The sequence below is a fragment of the Xiphophorus maculatus genome, chromosome 20 (genome assembly GCF_002775205.1).
Source record: "Xiphophorus maculatus strain JP 163 A chromosome 20, X_maculatus-5.0-male, whole genome shotgun sequence".
Taxonomy (NCBI): Eukaryota; Metazoa; Chordata; class Actinopteri; order Cyprinodontiformes; family Poeciliidae; genus Xiphophorus; species Xiphophorus maculatus.
In genome coordinates this window covers 23,667,700-23,688,829 of record NC_036462.1, presented here as the reverse complement: position 1 = coordinate 23,688,829, position 21,130 = coordinate 23,667,700, and the positions used below count along the sequence as shown (strand labels likewise).

Here is a 21,130-nt window from a genome sequence, read left to right as displayed (position 1 = left end):
GTAACTAAGATAAAGTAAAGACTGACAGGTAAGAACTTTTGCTACAGTAAGCAGGTGGTAAAACGTGCAGAGGTAGCCTCTGTTCTCAAACGTCCGCCTAGAAATGAACCGTATAATCTTTCAGGCCTTGTTTCAAGAGGGCGTGGCCAAACACCACATTGCATGCTAGAATGGTAGACCCTTATAGATAACCTACGGCTAGACCTCTCCTTCCTCCTCTTTCCCCCTGTCTTCCCTTTTCTCTCTCATCTCCTGCTGTACCATCATCCTGCCTGCTGTTGTGTTCTCAAGCCGATCTCAACCGCTCATTTCTCTCTTTCGTTTTGTAGCCTAGTTTTTAACCCTTCTTTTTGTTTGTTTGTTTTACAAACATGCATGCACAAGCATCACTAACTTGTTGATGTTTTCAAAAAGAATATTTTGTTGCTGAGGCCATGCAAAGTGTTTTTGAATATTGCCCTTATATGTGGAATATGTCTTCTGAATGCTTTACATAATTTCTGCTGTAAAATGAAATCAGAATAAAAAGAAAATTTGCACTTTAACCTATTTTTTGGGGGTGATGTTTTCTTTCTTATTTGGTATATTTTTCTTATTTTCATTCTATCTCCCCAAATGGCCCGAATGAAGTACTTCATGGTGACATGCAGATCCAGGAGAGCGGTGGGTTAGAATGTGGCTAAAGTGTAAAACTTGTCCAGTAGTCAAAAGTATGCAAAAGAAATAGATTTTTGCACTTTGAAAATATTTGAAAACACTTATTCCTTATTACATATACGTGAACACAATCATAAAAAGATTGGTCACCATTATGAAATTAAACTCTAGTTCTGATGTTTAAAATGTACATTTTGCAAATGTTTAGAGTACTTCAGTAAATGATCTGGGATATTTAAATACTCCATAATGACATTACCTTTTTTCTCATAGACATAAAAGCAGACAATATCAGTCAGGATTACTAAAATCAGAGTCCAGACTTGAAGTGAGTTAAAGATTAGGTTGATGACAAGGACTTCTTCCAATTTTAAAAAACCTGGGAGTTTCTTCTTGTGGTATTTTAATTACAAAAAGCACAAGAAAATCAGCAATAAAAGCACTTATAATTAATAAGATAAAATAGCTAATTTTATTACACATATTATAAATACAGCTGTGTTCGTAAGATATTAATTAAAGTGCAAATACTTAACTGCAGCTACTCGATTTATAGAATAAACAAATAAATTGTACTTGTATTGTCTGTATTCTAATAATATGTTTTAAAATGAAACTTACTACATTCACCAATGTTTTCCATGTATTCAAATACACCAAGTGTTTGTCTCTGCAGTCGACATCTTTTAGAGAGAAGTTACATAAACTTTTCAAAACAGCGTGAAGTGTATTTACTTAGGACTACAGATTACAACACCCGGTTCCAGTGTTAACAGAAAGTTCCAAGGCAATCCGGAAAATTACCAGTACTTACGTCAATTCATTTTTACCGTAAATATGTGGTACCCTCCTCAATATTACTGTCCTCTCACTGATTCTACTTTTTAGGACACTGTAGCATATACAGGAGTCTGGGATTTATTTTGTAACTCTAGACTTGTTATTATTTTTCAGTTTCTCTCCCAAAAAAATGTAAAAATATGTGGTTTATTTGCTGCATCCGAGCCTTGGAAAATTTACCGTAAGTACGGTAGAAACCGGACATGTCGTAAAGCTTGCAGCTGATATAAGGCCGTGGTTCGTTCCGGAGAAAAGTGGATTTGGCCACTCCACGGAGGGCGGATTTTAAGAGCAGAGCAAGCGATCCTTTAACTATGAATTGTACATATTTTAGAAGTAGAGTATTTAATTTATCTAGAAAATGAGAGCTTTGGGCTTTTTCCAGTGGGAACTCGGCGCTGTAATGCTGACCAGCTCGCTTTCGACTGAAGAAACAATACAGGCCTAGCTAGCGGAGGCTAATCGGATAACTGGCCGACCAGTGGGATTTAAACCGTGGACGGAGCTGTGATTTAAAGCTGTTGGGGCGACATTAAACAGTAGGTTACAGCTGTGTATTTGTGTATGTTTGGATGCAGACATGTATGTTAACATTGGTTTCATTTTTGTACGTTGAAACGTTGGATTTGTGAGGCCACGACTGTCAGGAGATAACGCGTTAGCATGCTAGCTTTAGTCTGTTGAGTAACAATCTTTGTGCTTTTGGTTGAAAAATCCTTCAGGTTTATGAATTCATTTGGGCAAAAAGCCGACAGAAACTCATAGATACACTTTTTAATACATATATAAGTATATATTCTAACACCAGTGTTAGGGAAATCTGTTCTTCAACACCCAGTCAGTAATAACCTCTTTGTAAAGGTTTTTTTTAAAACTTATCTGATTTGAAAGAATATTGTGGTGATTTTGCTTTAGTTGGGTACAGCAGATGAAGCCATCCTTAAAAATACAATTTCTGCATTTCAATCTCATGACGATGCTTTGCTGATTAGTTTGTCGCATGTAATTATACATGTATGGATTATATTAAGAAACACTCTCGATTTCCAAAGATTTTTGTTATCAACCTGTCCTTATAGAACTGAAATATATATTTTAGACATATTTTTTTTTATCTCTTTTGTTCTCTGAGAAATGAAGGATTTAGATATAATAATGTTCTCTGGAAGATAAAGCACGTTGACAGCTTCAGATTATAACGTTTTAGTTGTCCTAATCTCATTAGATCAGGACAGAATTGGTAGTAAATGTTAATGTAAGTCGGTATTGGTCAGCATATTGTCCAGGCCTGGGGGGGGGGTTGTCCTTGCATTTTCCCTGCAGGACAGGCCTTTGCTGTTTGGGAGCCCGTGATGTGTGACGGTGTTCTAGTACATAGTTCATCTCCTACTGTCATCCATGCTCATGTTTCAAAGTTTCTCTGTATAATTATGTTGAGACGAGATAAGCAGTCCTTTTCGTTTCTCTTCTAAAGTTGTGACAACAGTTTCTAGAGATGCTTCAAGCAGAGACTGATCTCCCCCCCTTTTTCTGATCTGTATCAAGCTTAGACCTTCTGATGTCATTTTTTCCCCCTAAAATATAAAACTATACTTTTTTTTTAATTCAAGCCTTCCTGTCACTAATTATTTTTGCGAGCAGGGGCAATGTCCCCAGGGGATTTCTTATTCTAAGAGGATAATGACTCAGAGTTGATCATTTAAATGGTAATTTAAATGCTGCTTGATTTTTGAACATGTCATTGATTCTGAAACTATCAAAATTGGAGTATCCTTTAGCTGGTAACATCATTCATACCCAAGTGAGATGTAATTCTGTGGCCTGGTGGTCACCAATTGGTAAAAGATTAAATTGTTGGGTTTTTTACAGGTCGGTCAAGTGGTAAAGTCTGCATCAAAATTTCTTAGTGCGTCCCCGTAAGAATTTCCCTACTAGTCTGTCAAAAATATTCAGAAAAGTTAGGCCTCTCAAACTTCATATAAAAATGTGAAAAGTTGTGACCCAAAATTACAAAACTGGAATAATTTATGCAATATTCTGGACCTTTTTCCCCATTGAATACAGCAATAAAAAGTTCAAACTCCACACAGAAATTGGGGAGTGCAGATTTAAGTTAAAACTTTAAAAGCAGTTGCCCTAAATAACAAATCTTGACAATTTCTAAAACGTATTTGATATTTTCTTGGGTTTTTAATCGATCATACACATTTTTAAAGTAAATAAGATAAATTTTGGTTAATTGACTCTTAAAGGGGCATTATTCAACCAGCTGTCACATTTACTACATTATATTTGGTGATTTAAAGTTTTCTGTTAAAATCTTTTGAGTTATTTATTGATTTGTTGGTGGGCTCCAGACATTCCACAAAACAGCATTTTTTTTAGAAATGGTATGTACAGTATATTTATATCTATGTTGTTTTCTCAAGTAAATCAACTCTTGTTTTGACTTAATGACATTTCAGCTCTGTTCACAAGCCATATCACTAACACCAAGGAAGAAATTGGCTGACGAATAACATTCTGGGTGTGTTTTCTTTACATTTCTTGTATAAATTATCTGCAACTCGCCGAAGCAAATAAGATGTTGTTGATGAGGTATCGCTGCTAGTTGCATAATCATACATTCAGCGCTTTGCGCAAAAAGCTGCAGCCACAGACGTATGGAAATATACCCAATTATACATTGAGGATGCTGATCATTTTCCTTTTTTTCCAATTGTTGTAAATCTCTTTTCTTTCCTTCTTGCAGCAATGAGTTCACAGCTGCAAGTCTTCTCTCCCCCTTCAATCTCCTCCAGTGCCTTTTGCCGAGTTAAGAAGCTCAAGGTGGAGAGCAATGTTTGGGACGTTTCCACCACTGAAGCCTATGGTTCCATAGCAGGCCAGTCGGCGTACGCATTCACCCCAGCCATGGCCGTGCCTCCGTTTGCGCCATCGCTCGTCTTCCCTCCTGCTGCTACGGGCTCCAGGGGCCAGGTGGTGGTGCGAGCCGCTGATAGCACAGGTAGTCTTCCTCGCGGGTCCAGTCGACGCGTCCCTGAGCAGGCGACCTCTTCTTCATACAATCACGAGAGATCGTCAGAAGTTAGGAGCCAAAGGCACGGCCAGAAGAGAAAGATAGAGGAGGTCAGCGAGGGCAGCGGGAGCGGGTGTGGCAGCGTTCAAATCCTGGAGGAGCTCTCGGCTCCCGCAGCGACCTACTCCACCCGCACAGGCGGAGGGGGGGGAGGCGGCACGGGCCAGTCTATACCTCACTCGGCTCCGACCACCAAGAGCAGCAGCTCCAACGGCGAGGGGGATTATCAGCTCGTTCAGCATGAGATCCTCTGCTCCATGTCCTCCAGCTATGAAGTCCTAGAGTTCCTGGGACGAGGCACATTCGGGCAAGTGGCCAAGTGTTGGAAAAGGGGCACCAATGAGATCGTGGCAATCAAGATTCTGAAAAACCATCCTTCATATGCTCGTCAGGGACAAATCGAGGTAAAGCATGTTCATGATTCAGTAGGTTGAATCTCTAGGAGCTTTTCATCTCACTGGATTTGGACTTTTCTGATGGAAAGCTTCGTAAACCAGCTTTTGTTTCTAACTAGCTGGTTTCTGTTTTCCACAGGTGGGCATTCTGAATCGGCTGAGTGCAGAGAACGCAGACGAGTACAATTTTGTGCGCTCGTATGAATGCTTCCAACACAAGGGCCACACCTGCTTGGTGTTTGAGATGCTGGAGCAGAACCTGTATGACTTTCTCAAGCACAGCAAGTTCAGCCCGCTCCCCTTACGACACATCAGACCCATCCTGCAGCAGGTTGGCTAAACGTCGCGTCTTCTTTTTGTCGTCGTCGTCATTGTATGTCAAGAAGTTGTAACAGCTGTTTGCGTTTTTAGGTGGCCACAGCACTGATGAAACTGAAGAGTTTAGGATTGATCCATGCAGACCTGAAACCTGAAAACATCATGCTGGTCGACCCGATCAGGCAGCCGTACCGGGTGAAGGTTATAGACTTCGGCTCTGCGAGTCATGTGTCGAAAGCTGTGTGCTCAACCTACTTACAGTCTCGCTACTACAGGTATTTTAATAATCTCGACGCAAGCTGTCATTTTGGGGGGAAAAAAACAAAAAAACATTTGGGATCAGATTTGTCACTTCATTCATTAATTGCCAATTTCTGTCTGCCATCCAGGGCTCCAGAGATCATTTTGGGCCTGCCGTTCTGTGAGGCCATCGACATGTGGTCGTTGGGTTGTGTGATTGCTGAGCTGTTTTTAGGCTGGCCTCTTTACCCTGGAGCTTCCGAGTATGACCAGGTCAGTATGGATGTTGGTCAGATCTTAAATCTAGTCATCTAAAATGAGAAGATGCAGCAGGTCATACGAAACAAACTGATTCCTTGTCCTCTGTGTCTCCAGATCCGATACATTTCTCAGACTCAAGGCCTCCCAGCTGAATACCTCCTGAGCGCCGGCACAAAGACCAGCCGCTTCTTCAACCGAGGCCCAGACTCCAGCTACCCGCTCTGGCGGCTTAAGGTTGATATTGCATACTAAAGCTTACCACACATCTACTACTCATATGTAGTAGATGACAACTAGATGGAAACATTGCTAAAATATCCCAGTTTTAAGAGATTCTTGTAGCATAATAAAGTGATTTACTGCACAGACTAGGGCTTAGTTGAGAAAACTTAAACCATCCAAAACAAGTCAAACCTTTTTTTAAGGTATTTTTAGTGTTTTGTTGCATAAAATATCTTTATGAAACATAGCTTAGATTTTATTTCTTAGAGAATTTTGTACAAATTGTGCAACACAGTCGTTAGAGATTAAAAACAAAAGTAGAGATATAACAGACTTGAAATGGTAAAAGTATATTTAATACATGACATTACAATTTTATCAGGTAGAAATCTGTGTTGCTCTGTAAAACTTCCTACATACACTTCCTACTTTACAGATCATTAATCTGTCTCATAAAACAACAAGTTTAAACAATTAAAGCTGTTCAACAAATCCTGCCCCAATTTTTTGATGCAATGTTTCATTAAAATTCTCTCATAGTTGGCATAATGTTTAAGTTCTCTCGTAATTTGGTTCATCATTCCAAAATGGTTTTATTTCTAAAGATATACATGCGTTATATTCTTTGTTTGTTTGTTTTTTTTCCCCCCAGACACCAGCAGAGCATGAAATGGAGATGGGTATCAAATCGAAGGAGGCCAGGAAGTACATCTTCAACTGTCTAGATGACATGATGCAGGTACGCTTCATCTTTAGTTTGTAGACTTTGTTTTAATGTCTAGGAAATCTTATGAAGTATTTGTTGACTATGAAACCGTTTTTGTTACTTTCTGCATTCAGGTCAACCTATCATCTCATTTGGAGGGGACGGACATGCTGGCTGAGAAAGCTGACAGAAGAGAGTTCATAGATCTCTTAAAACGGATGCTTCGTCTTGATGCTGACAAAAGAATCACTCCCACAAAAACGCTGGGTCACCCTTTTGTCACGATGAGTCACCTAATAAATTATCCGCACAGCTCACAGTAAGTGGAGGCGGGGGGGAATCAGTTTTTGGAGAAAGTGCTTACCTAGGTGTAGCTGCTAACATTTTGGCACTCTAACTTTTTTCCCCCCCCAGTGTCAAGTCATGCTTCCAAAATATGGAGATCTGCAAGCGTCGGAGCACGTACGACAGTAGCAAGTCTCTGTACTCCACCAATGCTGTTCCCAGTGCTGCCGCAGGAAACCTCACTGTTACCTTCAGTAGCCAGCTTAACCAGCATAACCAGGTAGGAGCTGTGCGTGCAAATATTTATGCACACCTGTGCACACCTATAATAGCACACACTAAATGTGGGCATTCATTGTTTTTTTTTGCTCTCTGTCATAAACCGGTTTTTAAGCCTTTGACCCTGCTTATGTCATGTATTATAACACTTCATCCTGATATCTTTAAATGACTCTCAAGCCAATTTGGTTTACAAAATGTATTTTCTACTCTTCTCCAAAAAGTTAGAAATTGTTTTCAGCAGAGTCCATGTGTGGTATCTGTAGCTTTTCAAAGAGTGCCACTTTCTACAGGGGAATAATTACAGAGATCTTTGTCTTTCCACTGCAAAAACACAAAATGTTACCAAGTATGTTTGGTCTAGTTTCTACTGCAGATATCTTGGTACACTTGAGATAAGACAAAACGAACTTACAAGCAGCAGTTCAGCAAGCTAGAGGAGATTGTTTTCAGTCAATTTCTTAATACTGATAAGATAAAGTACTAGAAACTAGAACAAACATACTTGGTAACGTTTTGTGTTTTTGCAGTGTGTCCACTAAAGTGGTGTTTTCTTGAGCTGGACAGTGAAGTTGACCATATCAAGTTATTTTAGGGCAGTTGTGTCAGCATTGACGCTGCGGTTTACCAGACTAAAGCAGAACTGCATTCTGTGAAGTATCTAAGATGAATGACAGTAAACATGTGTTTCTGAACCCTTAAGCCTTCTGGTGTTAATCAGTGGCGTCATCCCAACAGGTGCCTTCTGCAGGGGGTGCGGTGCCTTTGCTGAACTACCAGCCAGCTCTTTACCAACAGGCCACTATCAACATTCCTGGTTTGGCTCAACAAAGCGTCCCACTTCCAGCCCGTCCTGCTGGGCTGTGTAGCCAGACAGAACCGTTCCAGCAGACCCTTATTGTGTGTCCACCCTCTACTATTCAAGGTAGATCTTAGACTTTTAGTCACACAGCAGTTCTCTTACAATTTATTCTGCATTAGCATATACAGTACTAGACTAAGGCAGCGGTTCCCAAAGTTTTTCATGCTCTGGTCCCCCAAACAGCATTACCTTCTGCCCCTTTAGAAGCCCACAGAAAATGCTTCAAAATATGTAAGGGATATCAATTTTTTACAATGTTTTTTCCCCACTTTTATTCACTATTCAATAATTATTGCTTTCGTTTAACATAAATGCTGTCTCATGCATTTTAATTTTAGTTGGCCATGAATTCTGTGGTGAAAATTTTTATTATCAGGTAATATAACTTTATTCCTTCTGATGTCATAAAGTTTTACCTGATACTAAAACAAAAATCGCCACAATCCCTTCTTGATTCTAAGAAAATCTGTTATATATTTTTTTTAGATTAATCCCACAGTTCAAACACGAGTCTTGTTCAATAAAGTAAAATAAAATCTAACCTGTGTTTCATATACTTGTCCATTTTCCTTGTGCTATGCTAGCTTGAGGAGAAAGCAGCTTGATCAGAAGGATGACCATGACAAATATTATAAATACTTATATTTTTAATATTGAATGTATATAGATCAGTTTTAAGTTATTTTAACTTGTATTCTATATTAATGATTGAAAAACAGATTTGATTATATTTTTATGTATTGATTAAAAAATAGATGGGGTTCAGTTTTTATTTTTGCATTTGTTTCCTTCATCTTCCCAACTTTCTGAGGCCACCTTAGCTCCCCCTGGTGGCAACCCACGGAACCACAGCCTCCACTTTGTACTAGAGAAGCCTTGCATTCTCACAACTATGCTAATAAACAGAACGAAAAAATAGGGTTTAGTTTTATTTGAAAAAAATGTTTTTTATGATCTTTGGATTATTTTTTATTGTTTTGTTTTTCTGGTTTTGTGTTTTTGTTTCAATTGTTGTTTTGTTTTTCAGGGCTACAACCATCGAGTAAGAGCTCCAGCTTCCCTGTCAGGGTGGAGAACTCTGTACCGATAGTACCTCAGAACCAGACTGCTCAGTCACTGCAGATCCAACCAAGTATGCTCACCCAGGTGAGCATTTTTATGATATTCAAATATGTTGGGGATTTGCAAAAACTCATCTTTTCACATTATCACTATAACCTTCAGTGTTTTTTGTTGGATTTTATGTGTCACATCAACACAAAAGGGTTGGGAAACAAGATACAAGACTTTCAAATTTTTATAGAAGCATAATTTTTTTAAAAATAGGAGCGTGCCGTGGTGGCGTAGGGGATAGCGCGATGTTTGGAGGCCTTGACTTGACCGTCACGGGTTCGACTCCCGGACCCAACGATATTTGCCGCATGTCTTCCCCCCCTCTTTTTTCCCCTTTTCCTATCAGCCTACTTTCTTATAAGGGACACTAGAGCCTACAAAAGACCCCTGGAGGGGTAAAAAAAAACAACAACACTGATTCAGCTCTTAAATTTTACTCTTATTTCCATTAACTGCTGATCTGTGATTTGCACTAGGAGAGCTGAAGGACTGGAGTTATAGATGGCTAAATTTAGTGCACCAAGGTGATGTTAAAGAAGTTAAGTCATCAGAAATAACATTTATAGATTCAGGGGAAAAGCTGTTTAAACTCTGACGGGTGAATATAAAATGAGCGTAATGTTTTTCTTGACTACAGTTACCCATGAGCCTTTGGTTTCTGAGTAAAGAAGCTTTTTCCTTTGGCTAGCTGCAGAATTACTGGTGGTTTCTGGGACCAGGGTGAAGGTTTCTGTTTACAGACTCAAAGAACTGGTGTTTAGTAAACTCTAGCACCAGTCTGCTACTGAAATCAGTTTAGTAGCAAAGGCCATTGGTTACCGGCCGTGTATTGTAGGAAACTGTTAGCAATTTGTTTTAAAGTATTTTCTAAAATTGCTGCAGCCATGTTTCTCTGGAACCGGTTAACTATTTTAAATAAAAAATTGCTGGTTTTTATGATTTATCACAACAGTGCTGCATCCCGCTCAGACTTTTTGCAATTTTTCAGTTTTCAGAATCTCTTAAACCGTTTTTTCCCTAATTTAGCTGCCTAATAATTTTGGATACCTTGATCTAGGGCGCTGATCTCCAGAGGCCTCACTCTCCCTCATTATGCTTCGCCTCATACTCTACGGTTAAGCCCATAAACCTTGAAGTTTACACAACTTAGAGTTGGGAAAATATGTTTCAAAAAATATTCTGGCCAAACTTCGCGCTTCCCTAATGATTGTTCTCAGTGTGGTTAGCAAATACTGTCTGACCTTGCTAAGAAAAGAAGTCCTGATAAATTTTGACTCATAAGTTCTTTCGGAGTTTTGACCTCAAGGTTGATCAAAAATGTGTTTGATTTTGACTTTCTTATATGTGAATACTAGAAGAAACATAACAGGATTTTATCACATTTTGTGATAATCCTCTGACAACATGGCTTAAAGTAGGCAAAAAAATCTTATGGGTTTAACAATTGGTTTTTACTAGATAATCTAGGTTTTTCAAAGGTTGTGCAGATGAAGTTGCTTGTGCTTCTGTTGCTCTTTGGCTCTTTGTGGATTTCCTTTCAGAGCCGGTTGGAGTGTTTTTTTTTTTAATGTGGGGGATGTTGAGTACTCCTACGTCAGTCACATAGCTGACCAGTGTTCCCTCTGTCCGTCTCTTTGCAGCTGTTTGTGCTTCCCCTCAGCCAATCACAGGGCTGAAGGGCCTGACCTTGCAATTTTTTTTTTTTTCTTTAACTTCTCACCTAACGCTGCCCTCCTCTATCCTCCCTTCCTCCTCCAGGGTTCCTGCACACCCCTGATGGTGGCCACCTTGCACCCACCCCCAGCAGGCATAGCCCCTCAGTATTCCCTTCCCCTGGGGCTGGGCCCTGGAGTGGGTCGGCCCGCCCTCCTGGAGCACACGGCCACTGTGCTGGTAAAGCACCGACGGCATCCTGTGGAGAATGTCTCGCTCACTAACACTGGCAGCTTTCCTTCCCCATTCTCTCTCTCTCTGTCCCTCCATTCGTTTGCAAGTTCTCTGTTCCTTCTGTGCCACACGTTGTATGGGGCTAGTCCTTCTTGTAGTTTCCAATCTCATGTATGGACACATCACATTTGGTCCATGCTCAAATTCCCCCTTATGATCCAGCAGCACTTTTTTTTTTTTTTTTTACTTTTTTTGAAACTTCGTGTTTGAACATGACGTCAAGATTGATGACATTTCCCCTTTTTAATCCCCCACCGCTACATCATCCGCCCATTTTCATTCCCCAGTTCTTCCCCCAGTAGGTGTGCTCAGGGCATGGAGCGCATGCGCTGCTGAGTTGGTCTGCGCTTTGCTTGTAGCTTCTCTTTGTCCTGTCCTGCCATCGATTTCCAGCAGTGGAGGTCGGAGCTGCGACTACTAAAAGCTCTCACACACACCTCTTTTGTTTCAGCCCCTGAACATGTGGCATGCTCTTTCCCAACATTTACGATCAGCAGACTGTTTGGCATCAGGGGACTGAACTAATCTGGATCTTCTTTAACAGGCACCGCGGTTCTGTAAATACTCGACTCTTTATCTGATCTGTTTACAGCGCTTCATTGTTTGTGCTTTGCATGGTTTCATCCTGTGAATTTGTTGCAGGCCAATGCTATAATTAAAGGAATGGCTTGGGAAAGGTTGCTCCCTTCTCTAGTTTTGTGCTTTTGCCTGTAGACGATCCCGGCAACTGGCTTGTATTTATTTATTTACTTCTTTTTTTTTTAGTTTGTGGATTTCTCAGCATGGCTTAATACGTCTGGCCCATGGCAGCAATTAGAAAACCGATTCTCATTTTTAGGTATCTACTTGGGTGCATCTACTCATGGGTCTTTTTTGTCTTTCTTAGCAGGCCTGGCCAACTGGCACCCAACAAATCCTCATCCCCTCGTCATGGCAGCAGGTCCCAGGTGTGGCCATCCATGGCTCCGCCCACCAGGCGAACGTCACAGCATCTCCCCTGGAAGCCATTCACTCGGGCGCTGCTGTGCAGACGGGACAAAGCTGGCGGTGGGTGAACTGGTTGAAACATGCCGCAGGGTTGTGGGACGACAAGGAATTTGGTATACTTGCCGTTTTAGTTTTAGTGTCTCAATGTTGAGGTTCATTTGATGCCATTTTGGCATCTGTAGGTCAGAAATGAGACTCCATGTTTGCAGAGGGAAAAGGTCAGAGTGTGGGAAGAAGACGGGCCGTTAAAAATGATTCTAGACAAATTGAGTTTTTTCTTTTTTTCATATTTCACACGGTTAGTCAATAGTCTTCAACGTTGAAGCATTATCACATTAGTAAATACAATAAATAGTTAAAAAATAAAAGAAGGAAAGAACTCAGAAATATAGAAGCTGAATATTGCATTATTTTTTTAGTAAATATTTATTACTTTCTATTTGACTAAATAATGCTGAAAGCAGTACTTTTGTCTTGCAAAATGAACTTAATCGCTATTAAAAAATAGCTTTTTTTTAAAGCTCATCTTCTTTAGTGTCTCTAAGATGTTGGTGAGGTTTTTTGTTTTTTTTTACTAGAAATTATCATCCCAAATATAAACAAAAATGACATTTTGGACATTTTGTCTCATTTTACCAAGATGCTATAAATAAGTCAGAGCTGGACTTTGGGTTGCACCCTGTCAGTGGTTTGGGAATCCCCTCTGTAATTTCGCCTCAGAAAGCACAAGGAGAATCCACACTTTCTGATTGGTTACCTGTCACATTCAACAAGCTGCGTTAACTCTCCCAGTCGGGGAAAACCCCTGATTTAGATCAGAGCGGCCATGATGATCTACCGTAACACACCACACACTACAGGATGATCGGTTACGAAATTGCAAGCGACAATCTTAGAACGATAAACGTTCTAAGATTGTCATAAGGGGAAAATCGGGGCAAAAAAAATGTTTAGTGTGAACTATTGTGTCAGGTAGTGGATGTGCCCATCTTCTCTATTTAAATCTAATTATTACTGAAGGGCAACATAATATACAAACTTCATAATCTGCACTCTTTTGGTTGAATGCAGTATTTATTTCCGCTTTGTGTTGTTTAGTTTTTAATTTAAGTAAATTTTTTGTTAATGGAGACTGAGAATATATTTTACTATTGTTTTTGGTTGTTTTGTTTATTTTGTTTATCAGTTCCAGTGTTAAGTGTTCTTTTGAAAATAATGTGTATCTATCTTGGGCAGGAAATCGCATGGATTATTACGTTATTTCCATTAAATCAGTGTAAAAAGGTCTTCAAACAATATTATCGTTTATCGTAATAATTTTTGAGACAATTAATCGCTCAGCAAAATTAGTTATCGTGACTGTGATATGTTGATCTCTCTCTCTCTCTCTTTCCAAATAGCTCAGAATTGTATCTTTGCCATTTTTGTGTTTTTTCTTTTTTCCTTTTGTTGTTTGCTGTGCTCATTTTTTTTATTTAACCCCCAACAGAAACGGATCTCAAGCCAGAACGCAGCAAGAGAGAAAGAAAGGAAAAGCCCGGTGTGGGGAGAACAGAAACAGGTTTGTTAAATGGTTGCGGCTTCCCTTGGGAAAAGGTGTTGTACCAGATGAAGGCAAACTTAATCCCTTAATTAATTTTTTTCTGATTTAAACTGTGCCTCTCTGAGCCATCTGTTAGCCGCCTCTGATGCTTCGCACGGAGTCCGTCCAACCTGTTTGTAGTTGAATAGAGAGGCTTGGAGACACTTGGGTGACAACAGTTCCTGTTTAAGACACAAATAATGATTAGATGAGTTGAGGTGAAATGTTAGAAAAATCTTCAAATAATCTGAAATAAAATCCCCCACACCTTCATCATCAGTTATAAAATTTTGCCCGGTCTGGATGGAGAGAAATAAAAAAAATAAATTGTTTCCATCTAGGGGTGTATCCACCACATCTATACTCAGCAGCGGCGTGACCCCGCCCACTTCCTCTGTGGCCTTGTCCCAGCCCATCGTCATCTCGGACACCCCCAGCCCAGCGGTCAGCATCATCACCATTCACAGCGACACAGACACAGAAGATGAGCGCAAGTTCCATCCGGCCAGGTGAGTCCAACCCTTTGCTCCGCGTTAAACTCTTTATTGCTTTTGGGCAAAAATATCCTAACTAATATTTATCCGTCTAGCGTTGGACTGAGCCGAACCGAGCGCACCAATGTGATCAGCTGCGTCACGGTGCATGACTCTGACTCGTCCACCACCAGCCCGCTGACCCCGCTGCCTCGCAGTCTGAACGCCGCCGGCCCCCTGCCGTCCCGGCAGGCCAAGTCCCTGGCAGTGGTGGCTCCTTCGGTCAAGAGCCAGACCTCTGAGAGGGCGGCGGCTTCACACGGCCGCGTGGAGACTGGTGAGAGCGCTGCGGATGTCGGTCGAGTTTAATCCCAAGCATTAATGATAAATGAATAATGATTCCACTTTCGACCTTCAGGTACTTACATGAAGCCGAAAAGATCATCCAACCGGCAGCCCTGCAGCTCAGGGGAAAGCCGGGATCAAGCTGCGCTGCTCCCAAGCCAGTCCCACCCTTTGAACCTCAGCCAGGTGAGGCTTCATCTTGCTGCCTTGTTTGTTTGTGTCAATTTTTCTTCTGTTTTTTTCAGTAATTATACATCACAATACAAAATCCATAGCCAGGGTGCCGTAGTGTAAAGGAAAAAAAATGTAGGTGAATGAATGTGTGTAAGCAATGATGGTGAACTGAATGAAATAACTCTGAGATTATCATCAGTGGATAAACAAATTAAAATAATAAGTAGTAGTAAAAAATCATTTTTATTTGAAAAGGCAACTTCACTTTGCAGTCATTTCTTATGTAACTTGCTCTGATAGACTTTCCTCTTTTCTTTTCTGCGGTTTTCAGATCAGAGGGGAAAAAAAGACAAAAATGGAACATTGGAGCATTGAGGCACTTCCAGTTTAGCCATAAAGCATGAACATGTGTCTCTGGGGTATTTTGTGAACAATTTCTGTATATTTCTATCACTGACTAGACTGGATGGGAGAGAAAACGATTATTTAAACGCCGTCTTTGCACCAAACTACAGTAGATTTTGCTCGGGGGGGGGGGGAAACGGCTCAGGCAGAACCTTCAGTTGGAGATGAAATCTTCCAGGTTGTGGCTTGGCTCCTGTTAATATTCCTGGTGTTTGGAATGATGCATCATCGTCTCCGTATCTCAGACTGTTGCCACGTTCAGTGCGTCATATCTTGTACAATACAGCTTTTATTTTAGTTTCATAATACAGTCTCTGTTTTTGACTAAAATATGTTACATCTCGATGTAATATTGTAACATCACAGATCTTCTCACAGAGTCTCATATCAGATTGTGGACTCTGGCTGGACTAAACATGTAATTTTCCTCCTTTAAAGTCAACTTTTGTTGACCTTGATGTATGTTTAGAATCACTATAAATGGAAAACCATGTTAGAAGGTCTTGCATCAAACCCGACTGGTTTTTGGAGCTGTTCGCAACTTCATCCATCTTGACTATAGTCCAACTCAGGAAATGTACCACAGAGCATGATGCTGCCACCATCTATATTTGTGGTGTTCCTTTTAGTTTCTGTTGACTGTTTTCACTGAGGTAGATCTAAACCTTTAATGAGATCCTTGTAATCATTCTGCAAACTGTGGCATCAGCTAAAGGCTGCAGAATCCGCCAGAATAGTTGAACTTTGTTGCAGGTCCATTCAGTTTTCTATAACTGAAGGCCGGAGCAAACTCAATTTACACTTTTACAAATTACTCCCAGGACTGTTTAGGAAGTTTTAGTTTTACTAAAATGCATTAGAATAACCTGCTAAATAAGAGAGGAGAAGAAATTGACTGAGCCAAAGCTGCCCCCTGCTGGATGAGACTATAATGGCAGCTGGGTTTGGAAATGATCCGATTCCTTCTTAGTATTCCATGGATGTTTATAACTTTGTCTTGATCCAACAACAATAAATAATTTTGCTCTCTGCTGACTGGAAAGTAGAAAATTAACTAAAGGTATTTTCCAGATCTGAATAAACATGGAAAAAATTAAATAATTAAGTTTCACTCTTTCATCTTTATGGTCATATAGACATCATCCATGCTTTTTTAAATCCATATGTTTTTACATCATTAATGTTTGTCGAATAAAATTAGGAACTTTCTGATCGAGGAAGTATGTGTGAGAAACTTGGGTGTTGGGTGGGACAATAAACAAACTGAGCAAAACTAGTTTGAGCTGAAACATACCGTTTTAAATGATGAACACTTTGCTAACAGCTAACGTTAATGCTTTAAAATGTTTCTTTTCTTTCTTTTTTTTCAGGTTCAGTCGGTGGTTTCTTCGTCTCAGGAGCGTTCGTTGGTCTCCCACGGCGACTCCTCTCTACACCGCCAGCCGACGTTCCCTCCGACTGTTCCCGCCTCTCACTACAGCTTCCCAGAGGTGTCGGCCCTGGCCCCGGGCTCGGCCGCCGCCGCCGCCGCAGCAGCAGCGGCCGGCCTGTACACCTACCCAGCTTCCACGGCGCTCTCCTCGGCTTCCCAGGCCATGGAGCAGCTGCTCAGCCGGGGCCACGGCAGCCACGGACACTCTCCCTCTGCCTATGCAGCAACGTACGCCTCATCTTCGTCATCCTCCAGGAGGGACTCGGCCGGTCGAAAGGAGTCGGTCAGCAACCTGCTGCACAGCCTGCCCGCCGCCTACCAGCACCAGTTCGCGGCCGGTTCGCCCTACGTCAGCGTGACGCCCCGAGCCGAGGCGTACAGCGCCTACCAGCTGAGCCCCAGGCGCCTGACACAGTACCCCTACCTATAGGGAACCAATGCAATTATAAAAAAAAAAAAAAGTAGAGATGATCTACTGCCCCACTCGCATACTATCACAAAGGGACACTGAAACTTAAGAATTACTGTCTGTCACTTAATTGTTTGCTGCTTTTAACCACAAGAAAGCATTTCAGCCCTAGCTATCTATATGCTCTTTTGGACTATTTTAGTGTATTTGAAATGACTTTTGGTATTATTTGTAATGTATCTTAATACTTTCCCCCTTATGGCTCATATTTTATCCCCATCCTAGTCGATCCAGTTCTAAGACGTTGTGTTAAATCTGTTTATTTTGAGGTTTTGTTGTAAAGAGAGATCGTCCTCCTGTCACTAGCAGCAGAAATGCTCAAAAACAAGTCCTCAGTTTCTCATGAGCCTTAAGTTTCCACACTAATCCATTGAAGCCCTGTATTTATTTAGCAAACATAAATACTGTAACTCCCTGCCCCCGCCCTTCCCATGTTTGTTTACTCATGTCGTTTTACTGTTTTGTTTTTTTTTTAAATTATGATGTTTATGGAAGAGGAAGCTCCGCCAAGATGTTCAGAGAAGAGTTGCGGCGAAAACTGTGATGGCTATGTTTTTAATTTAAATCGTGGTTGTTGTGTTTCTGTAGTGACGGCGTATCGGACGGATCGATCATGTTTGTATGCAATAGAGAACTTTAAAACAGAGTGCTGAATGTACTGCTAAAGTTCAGAGCGTGATCTCCTTCCCGAAGCGATCATGTGAAAAGCGCTTTTTTAAAAATTTTTTTTAGATTCTTGGAAGTGGGGGGCGGGGGGTAAATAAAATAAACCCCTCCCCCTTGCTTCATGTCTACTGGAAAGAAAAATGTATGTGTTCATGTGAATCCAGACTTTTAGGACCTACTATTACTAAAACTGATTTAAGGCCAGTTGTTTTCTTGCCTGAAAGCTGTAACAAACTACCCCCCTGTTCTGCACAAAGACGTATTTATGTAACTGTATGTTGGGAAGACGCTGTCCCAGCTGTCTGAGGCAAATTTTCCTATTGTCTGTTTTCAGGCCAAACGGGGGGGGGGAGTAGATCTGTCGACACACGCAGGCGGCGAAACCGTCAACCACTGTGTTCAGACATGCAGCTGCGAAACGGCTTCTCCTGCCAGCATCGTCGTCTTTAAGGCGCTGATCTCTGGGTGGTTTGCGGGCTTTTAGGTTAAACCCTCCCGCTTTCGTTGTGTTTTCTTTTCGTTTGTTTGTTTTGTTTTTGTTTTCCATCATCGGTTCTGTGTTGTAATGTCTTGAGTATTTAACTGTATTTCATCCTAACATAGTGTAGTTAAAGAGGATGTTTGGTAGAGCTAATTCAGGGAAAAAGGGGTTCAAATAATCCACTTTCACTGTTTCCAATAAAATAACCACAATCTTTATTCCTTTGCTTCAAAACCTGATTCTTTATTTGCCACACATTTCTGAGCGGAGAGGGTTAAATCTGCGTTTGCCAATGCGAGTAAAAATGCAGATGAGATTTAATCACGTTCTTCTCCCTCATAAACAGAGTTACTTCCAGAGAAGTGTTTTGAGTTTTTAGTTTTGTTTTATAGTGGCTCAAGGTTTATATAGATAAGATAGGGATAAGATCAATCTTTATTGTCATTGTCACAAGGACAACGAAATTCAAAGGGTGCCATCAGTCGGTGCACATGCCCAATAACAAAAAATAACTGTCTCACAATTCACACACAACGCAAGAATCAACAAACTGGCAAAAAAAAAAAAAAAAAAAGAATCAGCCACATTCTCACATACATAATTTATGATGATTAATGATTGTTTTTGATTGCATTTAGTTTTGTTATTGCTATCAGGTAGAACTGTCTCTATATTTAACTCTTCCACGTGACCCAGAAAACTGCACAGAGCAAGCGTCGGTTTTTACTATCAGTTTAGTGGCGAGTAAAGTAAGTTGGTTTTAGAGAAAACTCCTTCAAGGTTGAAAACATTGACTTTTAGTAAAGGGAGGATTAAGATAGAATGGTAGCTGTGGGGTAATAAAACCCAATCAATTTATTGGGAAGACGGTTCTTTTTGTCTTTTTTTTTTTTCTTTCTTTTTTATTTGAAAAAAAGGAACTGTAAAAGTTTTAACCGTTACTAAACATCTAAAAGTGCTTAATGATATAGACCAAAAGATGTAGAAATGTTTTGAAGAATACAATTCGGATGAAAGTTTAAAAAGGGGCACATTCTCAGACTGCTAATAAAAATCAAAAATTTTCAATCTATTAAAAATTCTTTCAAATTTCCTAACCGGTTTCATCCATGTGTTCCTGCGTTTCAAACAGTGAGCACTGAAAGCTGCAGGGATCACTTGTTTTCGAAAGTGAAACTCTGTTCATTAGAATTAAATATTTCTTTCTTGTTTTGATGATTATGGCTTACAGATGACCAAAAAAACATTCATTCTGAAAATTATACTGTGAAAGCATATTTGTAGAAGGTTGAGTGGAAGGTAAAAGTGCAACAGGGATAACCTTGAGAAGATTGTTGAGCAAAATTAAAACATTTTGTGGAGCTTCACAAGGAGCAGACCGAGGCTGGACTCAGCACATCAAGAACCCACTTAGATAAATCCCACATGCAGGACACAGGCGACTTTTCTGAGTTTAGGAGAAAAGCAGAGTGTTCAGTTGTTCAAAGCAGCAGGGATTTTATGTTCTTAAATCAAGGTTCAGAATCATCAAGACCAGAAATAATGGCTTAGAACGTTTCATTCTAATGCATCTATATAATTTCACTTTCTAAAATGTACATTTCTTTTAAAGTTCTAGATCTAGAACTGGCTCCAGATTTGGTTTGATTTTGACAAACCACACGACAAAATACAACGTTCAATGTTTCTGATCAGGAATTTCTACAACTTTTTTTTTTTTTTTTAGGAATTTTGAAAAAATGTTAATCCTCAGAGGAATCCCCTCTACACAGAACCGGTTTCTGTTTGCATGCCTGTGACCGTAAAGCCTGTTTTGATGTTTTTGGCTGCTTGAACGCTACCTGCATCTGGATTTGGATTTTAGCCAGTTTTTCTTTTTATCGTTCAGCTTGAAGTTGTTTTGACAGTAATCAAGTGGCGAAGCCACATATTTTATGCTGTTATAAATTGCTGACATAAAACTTCAGTTCAATCCACTTTTCTTTTTCTCTGTCGCTGCTGTAGCTGAATGAGAAACTAGATTTCCCAAATAGTGACATCTGGCATTTCTTGTTGGTTTTAGTGTCTCCTTCAAGGTCGATGGCAAAAATTAGATATGAAGCAAAAATTTATATTTCAAAGGTTGCTGATAAAGCATCCTTAATGTGAGCGAATTGTTCTTTAGAAAGGTCAGATTCTCTTTCTACTGCAGGAGATGTGGATGTGGTTTGTGCAATCACATGATTCCCCGTATTTACTTGTAATTCAGAGTGTGGTATTGAGTCTAATTCTTCCAGAGTGGCGCCTCTACAACCATTCCAAAAGCTGGAAATCATCCCGATTCTGGGGACGGGAAAACTACGGGATACTGGCCTATTCAAAACACGTTACAGTCTCCCTGTTCTCAGTACCCATGCATGCGCATGGCTGTGCATGCGTAAAAACATTTGATAACTTTTTGAAGGTGCAGCTGACAGATAATAATAATGTAAGAGATAATAATAATGTGTATGTTATTTTAATCTGGACTCTCCATTTCTAATGCCGCCCTGAGAAACCGCCCATATAGATCTGTAGAACAAAAACCCCTCTGATTCAGGACGCCTGTGAGTTAGTCGTATGGACATGGACTTTTCCTCACGTCCGCCAGGATTTATTCCTTTTCCTTTTGCCGTTTGTCTGAACAAAACATGCGACGACTGAGCATTACTGTGCGCATGGCTGTCGTACGTGCAGTCATTCTAGATTTCAGCTTCTTATTCTGTGTGTTAATCAATCCAGACATTTATGGGGCGTTTATCATCAGCAGCCGAGGAACCTGTGTCATCTGATTCGATGTTATGGTTCCTCGTTACTCATCCTTGATTGCCTTCCAAGTAAGTCTATTGTTTTTGGTTCATGCAAATTTTGTGGTTGTTCCTGCCTTTTCTTGT

At 40.4% G+C, this 21,130-nt stretch overlaps 1 protein-coding gene across 5 annotated transcripts; it reads left to right on the top strand.

Moving 5' to 3' along the window:
- Window positions 1–1,707: 1,707 nt before the first annotated feature.
- LOC102217080 (homeodomain-interacting protein kinase 1-like) lies at window positions 1,708–18,439 on the top strand. Of its 5 annotated transcripts, XM_023325046.1 has the most exons (19): window positions 1,708–2,036; window positions 3,963–4,024; window positions 4,250–4,980; window positions 5,111–5,302; window positions 5,383–5,564; window positions 5,679–5,802; window positions 5,905–6,024; window positions 6,665–6,751; window positions 6,853–7,037; window positions 7,133–7,283; window positions 8,021–8,207; window positions 9,172–9,290; window positions 11,016–11,150; window positions 12,091–12,251; window positions 13,681–13,752; window positions 14,115–14,282; window positions 14,363–14,583; window positions 14,665–14,777; window positions 16,541–18,439. In XM_023325046.1, the coding sequence occupies exons 3-19, from the start codon at window positions 4,252–4,254 to the stop codon at window positions 17,030–17,032; spliced, it is 3,438 nt and encodes a 1,145-aa protein (XP_023180814.1). In that variant the 5' UTR covers window positions 1,708–2,036; window positions 3,963–4,024; window positions 4,250–4,251; the 3' UTR covers window positions 17,033–18,439. The 5 variants fall into 5 exon arrangements, with proteins under 5 accessions (XP_023180814.1, XP_023180815.1, XP_014323864.1 ...); XM_023325047.1 differs by lacking the exon at window positions 3,963–4,024 and having other exon boundaries at window positions 12,094–12,251; XM_014468378.2 differs by lacking the exon at window positions 3,963–4,024.
- The last annotated feature ends 2,691 nt before the right edge of the window (window positions 18,440–21,130 follow it).